The following is a 19,756-nucleotide window of genomic DNA, read 5'->3' as shown; positions in this document are numbered from 1 at the left end:
TGAGAGACAGACAAAACCACCCCTTCCAAAATGCAAAATCTGGGATCCTACCCTTCCTTCTTAGTCCAGCCTATGCATTCTCTAAGACAAGCTCTGTGGCAGAAACAAATCTCCCACAGCCTTATTCTCACGTTTGGTATGTTAAACAGTAGACAGCTGCCTATTTGGCTATTGAAGTCATGCCCCAGTTATGCTTCCTCAGATATCTGTACCCTGAATTTAGCACCCTAAAAATCACTGTCAAATATTAATTCTGGGTATTGGAGGCTTGATCTTTCAGGTTCTCTTGGGTCATTTGAGAGCACGAAACAGCTGGAACATTCATTGAGCTAGTTTCTATTTATTTATGGTTCATCTATTCATTCATGCCTCATTCATTCGTTTTTTACAGATGAGAAAACCCATGTTCAGAGAAATTCAGTAATTTGTTCACGATCACATGTTAAGGCAGTCAATCCAGAATTCGGGTTCAGCTACATCAGACTCCAAATGTTTACCTTTTTCTGTCATATCAAACTACCACGTTGCCAATGTCCCTTGCAAAACTAGACTCTGAGCTCATGAACTGGCAGCCTATGGGCAAATTTTTCCTGTAGATATAATTTATTTGACCATATATTTTAAAAAGTTTGACTTTGAATGCATTTTAGACAGAGAAGGTCTGGCCCCTGAAGCCATGTGAGTTTGCTGCTGGACTGCATGGGTTGGTTTCCTCAAAGTTAGCTATTATATTCTTTAAGTAGATAAAAGAGGAGCAGAGTCTTTGAGAATAGAAAAAGACAGAGGGTGACAAGGCATTCTTGTTTCTTGAGCAGCAGAGGGGCAGGCTCCAAGGTGAGAGGCCAGAAATGGCCAAACACACACACTTTACAATGATGCCCAGGGCCAGCCCTAGTCACTCTGACCCAATCACTGGTGGATTAATGCTTATTCTCCATATGAACAAATGATTTCTTGGTTACCTCTTCAGTACGGCATGCACTAAAAAATTTTTTTTTTTGAAATAATTGTGATTGCTTTGCATTGAGTCATTCAAAATCCTCCATCCAGCCTACTTGTCCGTTTGTGGAAGGGTTGACTGTGAAAGGGTTAGGGAAGAGTCTATACTCACACAAGAGCATTCTTTTTTTTCTGAAACAGGATGGAGACAAATGTCACTGGGACCTCCAATTATAGCATTCTATTTAACTGTACTCAGCCTAGGTGGCTAAGAAAGTTTTCAGCACAGGCTCAGTGCCCTGAGAACTTCCATTTCAGGCAGGAGTGTACTGGTAAATGTGGAGGAAATTATATGTGTATATACCCACCTAAGTTTATTATAAAACTTACTGATATAAAGGATGGATAGCATACAATTTATAAATAATAGTAAAGTGTTCAGTACTCTTGACTGTAAATTTCATATTGCTGATTGATTCTCACAGAATGCTTCTGTTTGTTTTCTTAAAGCTCATGTATCTGAGGCCAACCTGTAGTTGCAGTTGACAATCAGTGTAGCTCCAACATGGCTGCTGGTTGATATTTTTATTTACACTAATGAGACAAAGGAAACAATGAAGATATACATTGCAACTTCACTTGTTTGGCAACAATGTGAGTGAATTCTTTTCAGCATAATAGTTTTTGAATACTGGAAGACTATTTCCTCATTTTTCTCCTCAGTGTAATGGATCCACACATGACTTAAATTGAATCTGCAGGATTAAAATTTTCTCCATCTGTTTCTTATGCCTAGTCGATCAATAAAATGATAAACCAAGTCCTGTTTTGTAACATTTGCTGATTCTATAATGTAAACACTCCCATTGTGCCCAATTTCAAGTTACCAATGTGACATTCTGAATATGGAGTTGGGAAGAGATGTGCAATGGCTTACCATTATGTAATATTACTAGCTTACAAAATACAACAGATGTAAATAACCTGAAGAGCACAGCTAATGGTAAAATGTAACATAATTAGGAAGCAATGAGTTTTAAATATTTATCACCTTTGTTTTTTGCATAATTTATTTAACTGTAAATTTATATAATTGAATGTTTAATAATGGCTGTGTTTAACAATCAGCTGGCAAAATTCCTGAAAATTTAACAATTGGCCCTCATCAGCTGGTGGGAGCTGGCTCCAGCAAACCACTGCCCTCCACAGACTTCATGGCTTTATAATACTTGGTTCCTGGATATCAGCATCTATTGGCCGTACCTAAGAAGTTACTTTAAGTTGCCCTCCACCCTCTGTTAATGTCATGGATCACTTTAGCTTTAAAATTTGGCTCTCATATCTTTTGCTTCCTCATGGGCAGACAATATTTAGGGATTAACCTTCAGTAAGTTTATGAAATACACTGATGGTATCATGACCTCTTGGGAGGAATGGCGGTACATTGGATTTGCTAAATAGGAGCCTCAATTCATTAAAGTTCTCAAACACAGAAGAGAAGATGACTGGGTTTCCCTTTTCACATTGACTGACTGGAAGCTTCAAGTCCGATTGTCCTCTGGGTAAACAAGGAAATGAGAATCCATGGTCTGCATTCTTACACTTGGCTCCCATTCAAATCATTGTTTCCCCGTTTACATCATCTTTCCCTTTTATTTCTGGTTATGGTATTTTGCTATAATTTATGTATCTTGCTTGGTAAGCTGCTGTTACAAAATGAAGTGAGGTATGATTATATAATTTCAACCAGTTCTTCTAAAAGCATGTGTTTTAATTATAAACAATAATATAAATTATAAACAAAATTACAAGCTTCATGTAAAAGATGCAAGTATGAAAAAAAGTTCTGTTAGACTTAATGCAACTGAATATATTTGTCAAAACTCACTGAATTGTACATTTAAAATTTGTGAATTTTATTGTTTGACCTTTCTGTTCAATCTTTCTCTTATCTCTTCTCCTTTTCCCTATGGGTAACCACTATTAAAAGTCAATATGGGTCCTTCAGGTCTTTTTTTAATACCTGTATATGCTCAAAACAAAAACTTCACCCCTCCCCGCCACACTGAATTTGTTAGTGAAGGAGTCTGAACACCCCAGTTCAGAGGGCCCAAACTCCGTTTCTCTCAAAGTCTGGTAGACTTTGCAGTCATTAAAGCAGTTACATGTGGTCTTGTTACTCAATTTCTGTGATTGTCTCACATTTATGACATTTTTGCCCATGTAGACTAAGTACCCTGTTTCCCTGAAAATAAGACCTAGCCGGAGCATGAGCTCTAATGCGTCTTTTGGAGCAAAAATTAACGTAAGACCGGGTCTTATTTTACCATAAGACCAGGTCTAATATAATATAATACCAGGTCTTATATTAATTCTTGCTCCAAAAGATGCATTAGAGCTGATGGTCCGGCTAGATCTTATTTTCGGGGAAACACGGTAGTTCTAATGTCTGAAAATAAGGTTACACAAAACCAAACAAATATTGGGACTGTATAGAGCTACTTAATGCCCTGCTACTGAAAAACAGTCTTGCTGGCATGCACTACTTGATGTTCAGGAGTCACTGCTGTCCCTAAATGTGTCAGGGAGAGAAGCACCAGAAACTGAATAAGCTCAGAAACTGAAATTTCTGTGAAGCTCGGTTGACAGATCTTCATATTTTAGGATGGCGTTTCTTAACCTCAGCACTATTGACATTTTGGGCCGAGTGATTCTTTGTTGTGGGGCTGTCCTGTGCATTGTAGGATGTTTAACAGCATCCCTGGTCTCTACCCACTACCTGCCAGTAGCATCCAATCCCCCACCCCCCACATTGTGACAAAAATATCTCTGGACATCGCAAAATGCCCCAGAGTTGCTTACGGTTGAGAACCACTGTCTTTAGGAGAAAGCCATAAAAATCTATTCATATTTTAGAAGAAGAGCAGGCACTCACGGTAAATAGGAAAAACAAGAAAAGAAAGATAAAGAAGTAAAACTTCCAAAGAAGTATACTGTTTACTCTTGTATTCTTCCTCTGAATTAATAAGATCCTTAAAAAGAAATGCATTAGTGTTTAATTAAGAAAACAGCTGTTGTTCCCTTTTACAAGACACCAAAATCCCCAGAAATGACCACAACTAAACCATAGCTAATGGAGAAAGCAGCCATCCCCACTTTGCCTCCTCTTGTGTGGGAAGTTAACTGGGTTCTCTGTGTTTCAAGTTTCACATTTCTGGAATGGGGAGGAGAAACCTTGGTTTCTGTCTGGACACGGTCTTTGTTACTGGCAGACAGTGACTGTTGATAAGGTACTCTGAGCCACAGGGAAAGTGATGTCATTTTATAGAAAATTAAGGAGTTTTGAGAACTAGACAGGGATTTGGAAACTATCAAGCCCACTTCTCTTTTATGGAAGCTCAGAGAGATGAAAAATGAAGCCCTTTACCTAGAATCACACAAAGGTAGTGAACTGCAACGTGAGGACTAACCCCGGTCTCGTGACTCACCCCGGGCATCTTCTAGAGGTCTTGGTTTGGTGGAGAGAATTGAGAGGGACCAAGAGGAACAATGCCAGCTGCTCCTCAGCGCCCTCCTTCTCTACCAAGTCAAGGGATCTCTCTTCTTCTCAAGATCTAAAGATCTTCTTTGATATGTGGAATGTCCTAGGCCAGCAGTTCTGAACCTTGGCTACATGTTAGAAGCATCTGGGGAGCTTTTAAAAAAAACACACAGATTTCTAGGCCCCAACCATAGAGATTTTTTTATTTACTTGATCTGGAGTGGGGGCAAAAAACATCAGTATTTCTTTTTTAAATGCCCCCTAGGTGACTCTAATATGTAGGCGGGATTGAGGACCACCGTCTGTGCCCTCTCCATAATTTCTACCAATTTTGGCGGTAGAAGGTGGGAGGGGGAAAAGTGGTAGCTTGTATTTTCCTGTTATCTCTGGCCCCACTTCCACTGAATTAGATCCATTTAGAGACACAATTGTTTCATAGGTGCTATTCCTCTGAAACCCTGTCAACATCAGTCTTTCTCTACCTCAAAAAAACCCCTATTCTCGTAGGGTAATAGATTTTTCTTAAGTTTGGCAGGTTGGAGTAGTGCAGTAATATAAACACTTAAAATAAAATACTAAATGCTGGTGTTCTTCAAAGACTTGACAACTCTGCTTTGTGGTTCAGCCCTCTCCTCACTCCCTTTTCTCTCATCTTTCTCTGTTCTCTCCATTCCTATTGCTTCTAACAAAGGACACTTTTGCTTTCTCTTTGGCTGTACTGTCTCCTGCTGTATTGTCCCCAAGCCTCCAAGTGTGTCAGTTTTCATGATAAAAGACTTGTATTTTCCTAAACAAAGACAGTTTTTCCCCTAAAATGAATTGAGGGTTAGCTCCCCTAAAATGAATTGTCTGCCTCCCCACATCAATTCCCCGCTTTCTCAGTAACTACCCCGATTTTCATTTGTATCCCCACACCTCCCTGTGCAGCCCACATAGATGGAGAGAAGCTAATTCTACCTCTGACTCCAGGGCTGAGGCTCGCGGCCAGAGGTTCCTTTCGTGATTCACAGGATCCTTAGTGTTTCAGTAAGATATTCGTGGTGTCTCTAGGGCCCCTCAAAGTGACCTGAAAAATTTTGTTTCTCAGGTGAAAAGAGTTTTGAGGTCATAGTGGAGTATAGAGACTTGACTGTCATCGGGGATCCAGACTCACTCTAGATTTTGCTCCACTCTACCTGGAATACAGCCATTTGTCCTCACGATATAAAACAACTGTTGGTGCTCCAACCATTACATCTTTTTTTTTTTTTTCAAGCAGCAAGATTCAGGAAGGGGAGAAGGGCACAATTCCTCCCTTTCCAATCCAGGATGCCTGGATTTCATACCCAGCATTTCTACTTTCATCTCATTGGGCAATAATTAGTCTTATTGTTATACCTAGTACAAAGGAAGCTGAGAAATGTGGACGTTATTCCAAGGGGCACTGTTGCTGATTTAAAACTCAAGGTTCAATCCATAAAGAAGAGAAGTTGAAATGGAAGTTGGAGGAGAAGGCAACTGGCTGACTGTCATCAACTGGTCTAGAGAGTAACATTTTTTTTATATTCCCACTGTACGTCTTTTGACCTCTGCCATGTAGGCAATTGACATACTGTTTGAATTCAATCGAGTCCAAGTATCCAAGTCACCCCAGAAGATGATTATTGAAAAGCTTCCGGCGAGGCACAGTAACAGCACTGGCCCTTGGTTTGGCACCTTGCAGCAAAGCGTGCCATGTGGTAGGCTATCGATACATTTTTTGTTCAGTGCTGAATGTAGGAAGGATTTTTTCAGCATTCCGTTTCAATAACTCTTAAAATCCTCCTAAAATCTGAAGCAATCACCTATAAGACACACTCACTCGGAGCTTAACCTTCAGAGAAGAGCAAAGAGCTGTCAATCCACGCTTGTGCCACATCCTTCTGTGCAATCAATACTGGCCCCTCAATCTCCAACTTTAATCAGCTTCGGTTGCTCTCCGGAGGCCCTTCTCAAATGTTCTGTAACAAGGTCAGGGATGGGAACAGACAAACATCTTATCCACATGGAGACTGAGGCTTCCCTCCTCCTTCCACTGTTCCTACTTGAAGAATTTAGTATCATGTTTGTTTTCAAGCTGGGAAGGAGCGCAGACTTTTCTATTCAAGTCCGAGGGCCTATGCACCTAATGGGAATGAGAGCAATGAGCGCTCACTGCAGGTACCCTGTATTTTACTACACAAATGCTAGCAACAGTGACAAAGGCACTACATGTATGACCAATATCTTTTATCCTGTAAGCATTTCCCTAAAAAGACACAACATTTGAGAGAAAAATTAGCTTTGCATAAGCATTTGTATTTCAACAATCTTGTGGAATTTTGCATAGTTTTCTTTCACGTCAGAGCTCTTTCTCTGAAGTGCCAGTTATTTTACTCAATATGATATTATTCTGAATGATAGTAAGTGGCATTTTCTATTCAAGGATATAACAACTTACTTTGGGAATGAATCTTCTCCCCTGCCCTCAAATGCTAGTGTAGGAACTGATGTCTGGTGAATTCCAGACAGAGCCTGTGTTTCTCACAGTGTGGGTTGTGGATCACCTGCCTCTGAATCATGCAGGGGCTCCTGGGTTCACTCCCAGTCTTGCTGAATCAGAATTTCTCATGGGGAACCCCAGGAATGTCATGTGCATTTCAAATGTGCACTCTACTGTGATTGCTGGGTGCAGTAAAGTTTGAAAACCACTTAAGACTTTTCAAATTAAATTAACATGATCTTAAAGGTGTTAATTACTGCTATTGACATTACAACTACTGGTGGCTAACCTATATATATTGAGCTCTTATCACTTGCCAAGGTGTGTATGGAAAAAGAAATAGGTGTGTATGGAAAAAAGAAATGAATGACTAGAAAATGCACAAAATGTAATAGAATCAACATCTTTCATCTAACTTCTAAATGTTTTTTTAAAAAACTCTGTACCATGAGTCACCTCTGGATATGTGGTCACAGCTTAGAACTTGGTCCCACTTCAGAGAGAGATAAAAGGGAACGGCTGTTGTGACCTATCTCCAAAGCTGACTTTTACATTTGTAGACAGATAGTGTTTGAGTAACATGGGCCCTAACCACAGTATCCAGTGACCATAAAAGAAAAATAGATTTAGAAATATTCTTACAGATTGCTGGACCCCTGTGACATTTTGAAAGATGAAAACAAGGAGAAGTAATAAGCGGTTATTAAGAGCGGGGTAATACTAGCAGAATGGATTTGCAGGAAAGTGGTGGCAAATTTATTTTTAATTTGTTTCTCTTACATGCCATTATTTCTAAGGATGGTCCAAGCCTCATATCATATCAGATAGTGTGGATGTTTTCCCTAGTGACTGGAGAATAATTCACAGTGAAAATGTCACTTCTAATTTAGTATCTTCGTTTTACCATATGCATTATTAGCCTTCAGGCCAGCAATAGGATACTCATCAACACCGAAGGCATTTAATAAATGTGATTTCCATGGAGAAACAGTAACCCAAAACTCAACCATCCTCCCTCCAGCTTAACTGACACATTTCCTAATCCTTTCAACATCATGGGTGTTGGTGTTGGCATGGCCCAGAGTGTCGCATTGGTCATGCGGTGATGTACAATTTCAGCCCATGAGGCAGAAATCATCTTGGCTTTTTTTGCAGTCTTTCACCAACTCAGTTGAGCCAAGAAACAATGGGACACTGCCGGAGATGAAGGGCATACAAATGTTAAAGTGATTTTTTTTTTTTTTTGGTGTGCATTGAGAGTGACTAGATAAAGACAATAAAAAATAAATGGAAAAGGGTAAAGGACAGAGACTCCAAATTCAGATGAGCCAGTGACTGCTGCCAATGGAAACTGAAATGGGAGCCAAGCTCATTAGGGTCTTACAGTCTTAGACATCGGATGTCTACCAGAGCTGCTGTCAGCTGGATGTGTCTGAGTACAGCTCAGTTCCCAAAATGTGAATCTAGGTCAGTGAAATCCAGCAATGTAGCTTTTCGGACCAATTTTCTATAGTTTGTTCCTGTATAGATGAGAAGAACTAAGTTCATGGTGACAGGGGACAGTTTGAAGTCTTTTCCAAAAATTCCACCAAAGGCACCCTATCTGGAAGTCATTTCTGAAGTTATTTTGTTCATCATTGTTCCCCAGGGCCAAGCACAGTGCCTGCTGCAGAACAAGAGTGCTATAAATATCTGTCGAAGTGTTGATCTGCTTCTCTTTTTCTCCCTTGCCCCTTCAGGTCCACCAGTCACAATGTTCTGTTACGTTTCTAAATAGACCTCACTTTCTGCATGGCCTTTTCTATTTTCATGGCTACTTTCTTAGTCCAGACCCTCCTTGCCATTATTTATGAACTGTATGATTGTATCTAACTATTTTTATTACTCCTAATTTTTCTTCCTATTAAATCATTACGGGTATACTACCAGAGAGATCTCTCTAAAATACCATCTTCAGCTTCTATACTTCCGCTAAAAAATCTCCGAGCGGCTGCCCATCGTTTGCACATAAGAAAACCCAAATTCATGAGAACCCAGAAATAAACCCACATAAATATGGACAGATAATTTTCAACAAAAAAGCCAAAAACATACAATGGAGAAAAGACAAATGGTGCTGGGAGAATTGGGAATCCACGTGTAAAAGAATGAAACTAGACTGCTATCTGTCACTGTGTACCAAAATTAACTCAAAATGGATCTAAGAACTGAAAGAATAAAATGCATAGAAAAAAACATAAGTACTAACTTATGGACCTTGTGTTCAAAGAGCACTTTTATGAATTTGACTCCAAAGGCAAGGAAAGTAAAAGCTAAAATAAATGAATGGGACTATAACAAACTTAAAAGCTTCTGCACAGCAAAAGAAACCATCGACAAAATAAAGAGGCAACCAACTGAATGGGAGAAGATTTTTGCAAACAACGCCTCTGATAAGAAGCTAATATCCGAAATATATAAGGGACTCATACAAGTCAACAACAACAACAAAACCAAACAATCCAATTAAAAAATGGGCAGAGGACCTGAAGAGACATTTCTCCAAAGAGAACATACAAATGGCCAATAGACATATGAAAAACTGGTCAACATCACTAATCATCAGAGAAATGCAAATAAAAATTACAATGAGATATCACCTCACCCCAGTCAGAATGGCTATCATCAACAAGACAAATAGTAACAAGTGTTGGAGAGGCTGTTGAGAAAAAGGAACCCTCATCCACTGTTGGTGGGAATGCAGACTGGTGCAGCCGCTATGGAAGGCAGTGTGGAGGTTCCTCAAAAAATTACGAATAGACTTACCATATGACCCAGCAATCCCTCTCCTGGGTATCCACCCAAAAAATCTGAAAACATCCATAAAGACACGTGTGCTCCAATGTTCATTGCAGCTTTATTTACAGTGGCCAAGACATGGAAACAACCAAAATGTCCTTTGATAGATGAATGGATAAAGAAGATGTGGTTTATATACACAATGGGATACTATTCGGTGGTAAGAAAAGATGAAATAGTACCACTTGTGACAATGTGGATGGATCTTGAGAGTATAATGCTAAACGAAATAAGTCAGACAGAAAAAGCAGAGAACCATATGATTTCACTGATATGTGGTACATAAAACGAAAACAACAAAAGAACAAGACAAACAAATGAAGAAACAAAAACTCATAGACACTGACAATAGTTTAGTGGTTACCAGATGGTAAGGGCGGAGGCGGCTGGTAGATGAGGTAAAAGGGATCAAATATATGGTGATGGAAAGAGAACTGACTCTGGGTGGTGAACACACAATGGGATTTATAGATGTTGTAATACAGAATTGTACACCTGAAATCTATGTAACTTGATTAACAATTGTCACCTCAATAAACTTTAATTAAAAAAAAAGGAAAGCAAACACCAATTCTTTGGCCTTTGGACCCAACCAAACTTATATCTTAGCCCTAATTCTCTTTCTTTCCTGGCACATACCCCTTGTTCCTGCCATTGCCTTGATCATAGAACAGCTATTCTCCCGGTTGTCCTATTTGTCATGACCACTTCTCTGTGCCAGTCTGTGGCTTTCTGTTCATTCAGACTTTGACTCCAGCCTCTTGTGATCACTCCGACCTCAGAACTCCTCTCTCACGTCTACTAGGACCCTGTACCGTTTTTTAGGTATTTCCCTGGTGTTACACTGTGACAGTATTTATTGTCCAATCCCGTTTCTTCAGTTAAGCTGGAGGAGACTTGAGTCCATCTCAGTGTCCATCTCCGTGTCTGCTGTGCTTGGGACAGTATCTTTCACATAATTGCTGCTCAGTAAGAATTGCTATATGTTGCTCAAGAATCCCAGCCGTCCAGCTCTACTGTGATCTCTTTTCAACTGCCTTTGTAAAAGTCCTTTTTGCAGAAGAGACAGTAATAAATGGTTTTTGGAAACCATACCTTTTTTTCCTACCAGAGTTTTATGTATGAATTAGAAAATGATGCCATTTGGTAGCTATCCATTTTAATAGTTATATATGCCACTGAAGTCTCCTCGAAGAAAAATGGTTGGAGCACTGGTGGTTTTCTATCCTCCAATGGGCATAAAGGTGCTCAGGTAAGCACCAGTCTTCCATCACTTACAACCACTGAGAGGAGGATATTACGGTGGTCAAGTGTCCACAGTGAATCTACTCTGGACCAATCCCTGGTGCCTTATAATGAAATGATGGCTACTTTTTGCCAAGTTCACTCCCAGGTCCAAAACACAGTCTTTCACTTCTGACTGTATGTCATGGAATTTCCGGTGAGAAGGAAGGAAGCTCTCATTCCCTAGTAAGGCTGATTCAAGTTTGTTTTTCTCAGGATGAGACTGAGTATAGGAGACCAGGGCCACACAGGGGAGCTGCAGGTAGAGCCAGAAAGACAACCTGCGAATCTGGATTTGAGGTTCTCTGCTTTGTCCTCCTGGCCATTTTGGTCCTCTAAACAATTATGCTTCTTTAGTAGAATCAACATGTGATTATTTTTAAAAGTAAGTTCTTTAATATCAATAACGGAATGAAGTTTAACCTTTTTTTTTCCTTTGGCACAGATCTTTACACATCAAGATCAGGTCTTGTTAGAGTTTTCTGTGTGTGTGTGTGTGTGTGTTGGGGGAAGGGATATGGAAACATGAGTCAATGGAAATTTCCTGTTCTCAGAAAATGATAACATTAATGATTTTTGGTAACCCGGACTATTTTAATAAGGAGTTTTAGCATGCCAAGTGGATTGAATGATGGCATTCAAACTTTTACCGACTTAGGGTAAAGTTTATAAATTTTCAGTTTATACAATGTTGAACTCTAGGCAGCAAAAAGGTCAAGAGTTTCTAGCTTTTTATGGCTTGAATGGGGAAGCTTTCTCTACATTTCCTGCTATTTGGAATACGTTATTTTGTACCTACCTATATTACATAGTGGTTGGCTTCTTCCCTGTGCACATTATTCAGGAGGCCAAGCCAGGTGCTATTGGAAGTTGCAGGAATACTTGAAGGCAGAGGCTCTCTACTTAGTCTGTGCACCCAAGTCACCTGTGGCGCTTTAACAAAATGAGCAGGCCTGACCTCAGTTCCAGACCCAGCACAGCAGAATCTTCTGCAATAGGCTCAGGGCAGTGTGTTTACAGGTAGTTCCTCAGGTGATGTTAAACCACACCTCTCACTAGGAATGGCTACTTACAGATCACTAGACACTTTCTCTTTGGTAAGCAAGGGCCTTGGATTAAAAGGCCCCTGAAAAAACCATTTGCTCAGGCCACCCAACAGATACTTAAATTGCCCCTAGAGTATATTGAATACTTTTTGACATCCCATCATTTAATGGACAAAATGAACAGCACTTTGAATATAATTTCTTCCTTGTTTTTTTTCTCTGACATTTTCTTGTAAGCTCAAAAGAAAAAAATAACATTATTCCCTTTCTCCTACTTGGCCAATTTTGCCTTCTTCCTGCCTTGGGACTAGTGCTGAAATTCATCATGACTGTTTTGGTCTCACAGCTTCAGATTATTTATTGCCCTATTATGCCAAAGCATTTTATTTTGGCCACCCCAGCCTTGTTGGCATACAGTGCTGGGAATAGTGTCAGATAAGGCAACTGCAGCCAGGAAAAGGAGCATAAACAGTTGTTACAAACTCAAAGACTATTTGATTTTATGTTAATATTTTAATTCAGACATGGTAATTTTTATTTTTTTATTTTTACTGTTTTGTGGATCTGATAAATACAACCGGAACAGACAAACAGTAATAAGACTGAATTAAACCTACAATGGGATTGTCAGTATGCCTTTCACAGTAGAGACCCAACGTGGGAAATCTTGTGGCTATACACTTTGATTCTCTGTGACAATAACAACTAAAAATTAAGTCTTTATTTTTCTATTTCATTCACCCTGTTATTAGTTAGCTCTCATTCCATCTTTTTGGTTTTTGCTATTGCTGTTCCAGTTGTCATTAAAGGAAATTCCAGGCAATAAAAAAACATACAAAATCAAAACACATTAAGGGTTTTTCTATTTTCATTTTTTATATGACCATGTATAAAATAACATGGACATTTTTGGACATAAAAACCAATGCTGAAGCTGAGTCAAAAAAACGAGAGGAAATACTGAGTGACCTCTGTTATACAGTCATTCAAACGAAAAAACATGCTGTGTGCTGTGCAATTTAAATTAGCTGCAAAGCAGCCCACGTCCCCATTCAAGGAATCTTACAAATGCAGTTAGTTATTTCTGGAAGTAGATAAGAAACTTAAAAGACAGTTCCATAAAAATGCATTATGAATATTTTAATTTAAAATTACAAGTCTACTGGAATTACACTTAACTATATTTCAGCTCCATTTATAAGACATAAAAAATGGAGTGGTGATCTCATGATTCTTTTCTTACCACATCTTTTTAGTACTTCTGTTAAAAGTATTTTAAATAATAATTCCTTGTGATACAGAAGAATAGAATTATTAATAAAAGAAAGGCCACTAAACAAAAGGAGAAAATAACAGGTCTCCTGCATGGGGTTATTAGGAAGGTGAGAATGGTCCTCTTGCCACCCAGCCAGCAAACGGCACAGCCCCCAACTTGTCAGTACTGCAGCCCCTCCAAGTCCGAGCTCTGGTAGGTCAGTAGCTTCCTCTCCTGATTAGTTTCAGGAAAGTTTTAGCTAGGTGTCACTCCCCTCCCCCCATATTTCCCTGACTCCCTCCTTTGTCCTTCCTTGCTCCCCGCTTCCCTCCTCCCCATCCATCCACTGGAGGACTGAATGCTACGAAGGAGATTGTGTTAAAATCATTACTGTGAGTGCCTCTCAAGGGCAGGAATTACAATCGGTCCTCCTGTGACAGAGAGCATGTAATTAATCCAGGTTCCTACAAAGGAAGTCGATTTTGGAATGGATCTAGAAAAGGAACGGGTGAGATGTGATGCAGATCCACTCTTTACCATGTTATTTTTTTCCTCCCCGACTTTGTTGAGGTGTAATTAACAATTAAAAATTATATATATTTAAGGTATACAAGGGCTGGGGGAGGGAAATGGGGAGTTGTTGGTAAAGGCGTATAAAGTCTCAGTCTTGTTTTTTTTTCTTAGTTAAAAAAAAAAGGTTAGGCTGTGGAAAAGACAGGCATCACACAGAAGGTAAAGCAGGGATTTGAGAGTTACACCTTACTATTGGAGAATTACTTCTGTAAGTTAATCATAGCCCACTTCCAACAATACAGTATATGCACATTTTTCTAAACTTTAAAAACATTAAAGTAGAACATACAAAGTGGCCCTGTGGACCACGACTCCCCACCTCCTCAAAGTAACCCCTATTCTGACTGCTAACAACACAGAATAGTTTCGTCTCTTGTTTAACTCTAAATGAATCAAATAACAGAATATGTTTTTTAGAGATTGACTTTTGCTCAAATTATGCTTGTGAGCAACAGTTCCCGCTGTGCAGCACCTGGAGTGCGCATGTCTTTGGGAAGGCAAGGATTCCTTCCGGAAGATCCTAGCAGGTCTATCGCCTGTGCACGAATTAATTAATCTTACAGGATTTTCTTTTATAGCGAGAGGGGCAGGAGGAAGGTGGACGTTGCCCACGGGCATCAAAGGAATAATGGAAAAGTGTGGGAGAAAAACTGCAGAAAGGGCTGGTTGCTCTAAAGACTAATTTTGCTTAGACAATAGTATTTCTAAGATGACTTGTTAAATATCTTTAGGAATTTTTTTCAGGCAACCTAACCTCCAGTATCTTGGCCATATCAACAGTAAAAGGCAGTAATAATGTATCTTTCTTTTTTCGTTCCCTGTAGTAAACATACTGTGTTAAATGTGTATTAAATGTACTCTGTATTAAATGTGTTCTGAAAAAAATGTGTTCCGAGCTTTTTAGCAGAGAGTTGCTGAAGTCTCCCTAGATGGCTGATTTCACTGAAATATACAATGCACACACTATTAAATCTACTACAGCCTAGACAGGTATGATGACTATCTCCATAAGAACCCACTTCATTAGCCAAGAATAGATGGCAAGCCATTACAAAGTATTTTAAATGCAATAAGAAACCCTTGGGCTCTCCACTTTTCATAAATAGGTAAGAAGTGGTTTTCAGACTCTGAAGGAAGCAAGTACTCTGAAAGCAGTGGCAAATGTGGGAAGTAATCAAGCTTTCGTGCATGGCACAGAAAGGCGCAATTCACCTCTGTTTAGATGCTATGCCCTTCAAAGAGCTGCCAAAGTGGCCAGAGGTTTCTTTACAGAGACTAGACTAGACATCAAGATCTGCAAGGGAAAAGCAGACGTCTAGGACCAAACTCACATCTTTCCTGAGACAGGTCAGATCCCGGACACCAGCACAAAAATGGGAAGAGGGAAATAGTTGGAGAGAAGGGAGGAGAAAGGGGATATTCAGCTAGAATCAATTCATGACAAAATCATAGGAAGCGTTTCCCAACAGAAAAAGAATGAGGGTGGGGTGGTGTGGGTGGGCAACTGTGCAGAAGAGAACCAGGACCTAAGAAATTTGTTTTGGAAACCGTAAGATCCTATTCAAAATACTTTATTTCCTCAGATCTCATATTTTCATCTGTGAAACAGAAAAAAAACTGATGAGCTCTCATTACTTGCAAATGATTTATTTGTCTCTATCCATTTGTCTTCTTGCCTACCTCTGTCAGCATTTATATCTCCAAATGAGTAGAAGGATTTATCCCACTATCAATTTAATTGATTGTCCTAATAGAGGATCCCAAACTGTTCTCAAGTAAGTAAGCATTTTGGTTCACTAAATCTGAATTTCACCAAGCCCCATAGTTCTGACCTGAGACCGGGCACGCCCTCACAGAGATCTCATTATTCTTCAGTTCAGTTTGTCCTCCTGTTTCCACTGCGAGGTACGGTGACCTTTTTGATGCTAGGAACATGGTGGGTGGGCGTCTGCCAACTCCACAGGCCTACGGTTTAGGAAGCACATTTGCTGATGGAAAGTACGATCTGCAAAGAATGCCTTTCTTTCTAGTCAGTGAGGATTATTTATGGCTTCTGACACGGAAGGTTTCAAGTATAGAGCAAACATCACTATGAACACTAACTTGAATGAATCTACAGGAAGGAGGACTCAAAAGGCTTAGCTTTCTGTTTTTCGGTCATCAGTGGTCCTCCTTTGTGACTACAGGGTTCCCCCTTTCCCATCCCCCCCTTTCTTTTGGACAAAAGGAATGATGGTCCAACGTCTCTGAAGCAATACAGACCCTTCTGCTCAGAGCCTCATGGGTATCCAGGCTCTTGCTTCATGGAGATCAACTCATCCTCTTCCACACTTTCAAGTCCCTACCTTTTCCGACTTTACCTGACTGACCCAGCTGCATCTCCAGGCGCTCATAAGAAAACTCTTTATTAGTTGGACTAGTTTGCTCACATCTCACGTACATACTTTGCTCAGTCTTTGCTTATACCATGGCTCCACCTGGAACATTCTCTCACTGAATCCCACCCTGCCAAATTCTTTAAGACTCACATCTAGCCCCAGTTTTCTCCATGAAGCTTTCTCTCAATATTTAGCTCTCAAGGAGCTTCTTTCTCTCCTTCTGAATAGCAGTTAGGGTTATTTCATATAACGTAGTGCTGGTTAACCATACTGTATTATCTCTTAATTTGTTATGTGTTAGTTTCTCCAGACTATTTGAGTGAGGGACTCACTGAGTTAGGGATCTGTTGAGTAAGGGACCAGGCTATTTGAGTTAGGGACTCAGTCTACCCAGAATGGCAGATGGGGCTACTTTTTCTAATTTGTCTACCCGGAGGAGGTGTTTTTTCTGCGAATTCACACAAAGGCACTGTATAAGCCAGCTTTAGCTCTCTCCTTCTCTTGTTATCAACTTTAGACATGTGCAGACCAACCAGTTGCCATAGATGGACACCACACTACGGAGAAAAGTAATCTTCCTAGATCCTCTAAGTGACACCATGCATCAAATTCTCTCTTTCAAGACACCATCTTTTTTGTTTGCTGATAGTGGACAAAGCCTTCCAGATGAAGCAGAATAACACATTCTCTAAAGGAAATACGGAAAAGGCCACCAAATTCAGACTGTGAGTCAGAATGTTCTGCAACAATCATTAAAAGTCCTGTACTTCTGAATCATGGCGTTCTACAAGACGGTTATGAAATGTTTCCGATACACAAAAGGATAAGACTTTTGTATATCCTAATGACTCCTTGGGTCCCAATCATCTGACTTGAAGAGAGAAACATTACAAGGAGCTCTACTGGAGGCCCCCTCATCAAACATAACTGTGATAAGTTTGGTGTTTATTATTCTGAATCACAGCCCTTCTAGGAAATTTGGTGTGTGAGTAAGACTGGTTCTTCGGGGAAGAATTCATCCTGCACTTAGCTGTTCCTGGTTCCTGATGAATGAGAAGTCATGACAGTGCATGTCAGAGAAAGCTCAAGTACCAGCCTGGTTTCTCCCTGCCACTCCTGCTTGCTGCCTGCCACCTAGCAGACAAAATTAGAAAAACCAAGTGGCAGGCATGGCTTGTAGCACTTAGGAGGTGCCTGATATATATATATATATATATATATATTTTTTTTTTACCTTGAGAGCCTTCTGTGCAGATTCACTGGATCCAATTGCGATCAGGTTAGGCCCAGCCATGCTGCAGAAACTCTTCAAATGCAAAGCATCGGTCACGGGGACTGTGGAGACTGCATAGTCCTATGCATATAACAGAAACAAGGAGTTCGGCCTTACAGAAGAATTCTAGAAGGGATGTAAATCTGCCTGAAACATGCTTGCTCCTCTGGCACATGCCAGGGGCCTGAATATCTGGAAGAAAAACTGGAACCCACAGGTTTTGGTCCTGCCTGTTAAGTGAAGACTGCTTTTAAGAAGAAAGTGCCGCGCCTTCTTCCAGATGTGTGACTGCGTCAACAGCTTTGCTAGTTGATCTATGGAGTGGGCGGCTCTAGAAGGATGCGTCTGAATATCCTGTGCAAACTAGAGCCTCATGTCTTCATGGGGAACAGAGCTTCATGGGGGTTCTATCCCTTCCTAAGCAGTTTGCTGAGCCAACCTATTGATGGTAACTAGAGTAATGGGAACTTGAGAGGCTATATGTGCACCACCTAGAAGAGTGTCCAGCACACAGCAGGCACTCTGGTAATCCTGGTAGGTAATCCTGGATTCTGATCTGAAAAATCCAATTGGGTCTCCACATTTTTTTTAAGTCATTGTGCCATAAACATCTGTGTTGGTATGATTAAACACTGGGAGAAAACAGAGGTCTACGATAACTTTGTTGCTGTTGTGGTAGCCTATTTATTGAGACATTTGAATTTGATAGCTTCTGAAAATTCTGGCAAACATATAAATAATTAGGAATTATTTTGCAAAGCCGGTAACATTCTTCATGACCTATGGATTCAATGGGTCTATGAATATTCATTAAGTAATTATTCTGTGCGAGGCATAAATTATCTTATACCTACCTTAAAAGTATCAGCCAAGATTTCAGCACCTCGTTGATTTGTCCTTTTGGAAAGGCCCACAAAAAATTCTCTGCCTATAATAATCATGGAATATAGTGAGTGGGTGATACCAGTGATGGCACACTATTTCTTTATCTATAAATAATGCCCTTAAAGCATCACACAGTTCTTTCCTACCACAGAGGGAAACTGTATTTATAGTCTGACCCTTGCTTTCTTTAAACAAATCTGATTTCAAACTATTGAAACCTTAGAAATAAACTTTTTCAAATACATAGAGGCGGAAAGTAGAATGGTGGTTGCCAAGGCCTGATGGGGAGGGGAGTCACTGCTAAATCGGTATGAAGTTTCAGTTTGGGAAGGTGAAAAAGTGCTGGAGACGGATGGTGGTGATGGTGGCACAACAATGTGAATTAATGCCTCTGAACATAAAAATGGTTAAATGGTAAATTGTATGTTATGTATATTTTACCACACTAAGAGAATGACGTTTTTATTTAGGAAATAATAGAATTAAATGCATTAATAATCTATCATCAGAAATTAAGTAATAGCAATCATAAGTTAGCAGTGCTTCCCTTTTTTTCCCCCTAAAAGAACAGTACTAGACATTCTTGATGAAGTTGGATTCCTTTTCTTATAATGATGATATAAGGGCTGAAGAAACAAACCATCTGGGTAAGGTGAGTTTAGTGCTAACTGGTCTGCAGGTCTGACTCTGAGAGCTGTCTTTAAAACTATATATCCATTTATTTCAACCCAAAACATCAAAGATGCCTATCTACATATACTAAAGTTTAGGAGGATAGAACTTTCTTCTCATTTGGCTTTTCTGGAATTCTACATTTTTTTCTTCTCAGAAGGCAAAACAATAAATAAAAATTGTCTCTTAGTTATAGGCAAACTAACAATTACAGTGGATAGAATTAGGCAGTACAAAAAATGTGGGGATTCCTATCCTGCTTTAATTCTTTGGAAAAGAATTCTACATGAAAGGAGGAAAAAACATTCAAAGAGAAATCAGTATATTTTTGCCCTAGAACAGTAGGGTAAAGTATAAGAGGAGCAGCCATGTAGAAAAGACTGCTTGATAGATTTTACAAATGTTACAACTTTAATCTTCATGATGTCCTTATAAAAGGGGTAAATGATATAGGTCAAATGTTATAATATATGTTAAATATTATTATGTTCTTATAATGTCCTTATAAAAGGGGTAAATGATACAGGTCAAATGTTAAATGATATAGGTCATGATGTTATAATAAGTTCCAA

General features: G+C 39.6%; 1 protein-coding gene across 1 annotated transcript in view; it reads right to left on the bottom strand.

Moving 5' to 3' along the window:
- DDAH1 (dimethylarginine dimethylaminohydrolase 1) overlaps positions 1-19,756 on the bottom strand; it is a 130,036-nt gene that overhangs the window by 17,372 nt on the left and 92,908 nt on the right. Inside the window, exons 3-4 of the mRNA XM_081057516.1 lie at positions 18,482-18,555; positions 17,589-17,708 (exon numbers count right to left, since the gene is read on the bottom strand). Coding sequence (XP_080913642.1) covers positions 17,589-17,708; positions 18,482-18,555 — 194 coding nt within the window. The remainder of the gene's footprint in view (positions 1-17,588; positions 17,709-18,481; positions 18,556-19,756) is intronic.

The sequence above is a fragment of the Rhinolophus hipposideros genome, assembly GCF_964194185.1.
Source record: "Rhinolophus hipposideros genome assembly, chromosome: 8".
In the NCBI taxonomy this organism is placed as follows: Eukaryota; Metazoa; Chordata; class Mammalia; order Chiroptera; family Rhinolophidae; genus Rhinolophus; species Rhinolophus hipposideros.
Note: the sequence above shows the minus strand (reverse complement) of the source record. Positions and strands in the feature narration are given on the sequence as shown.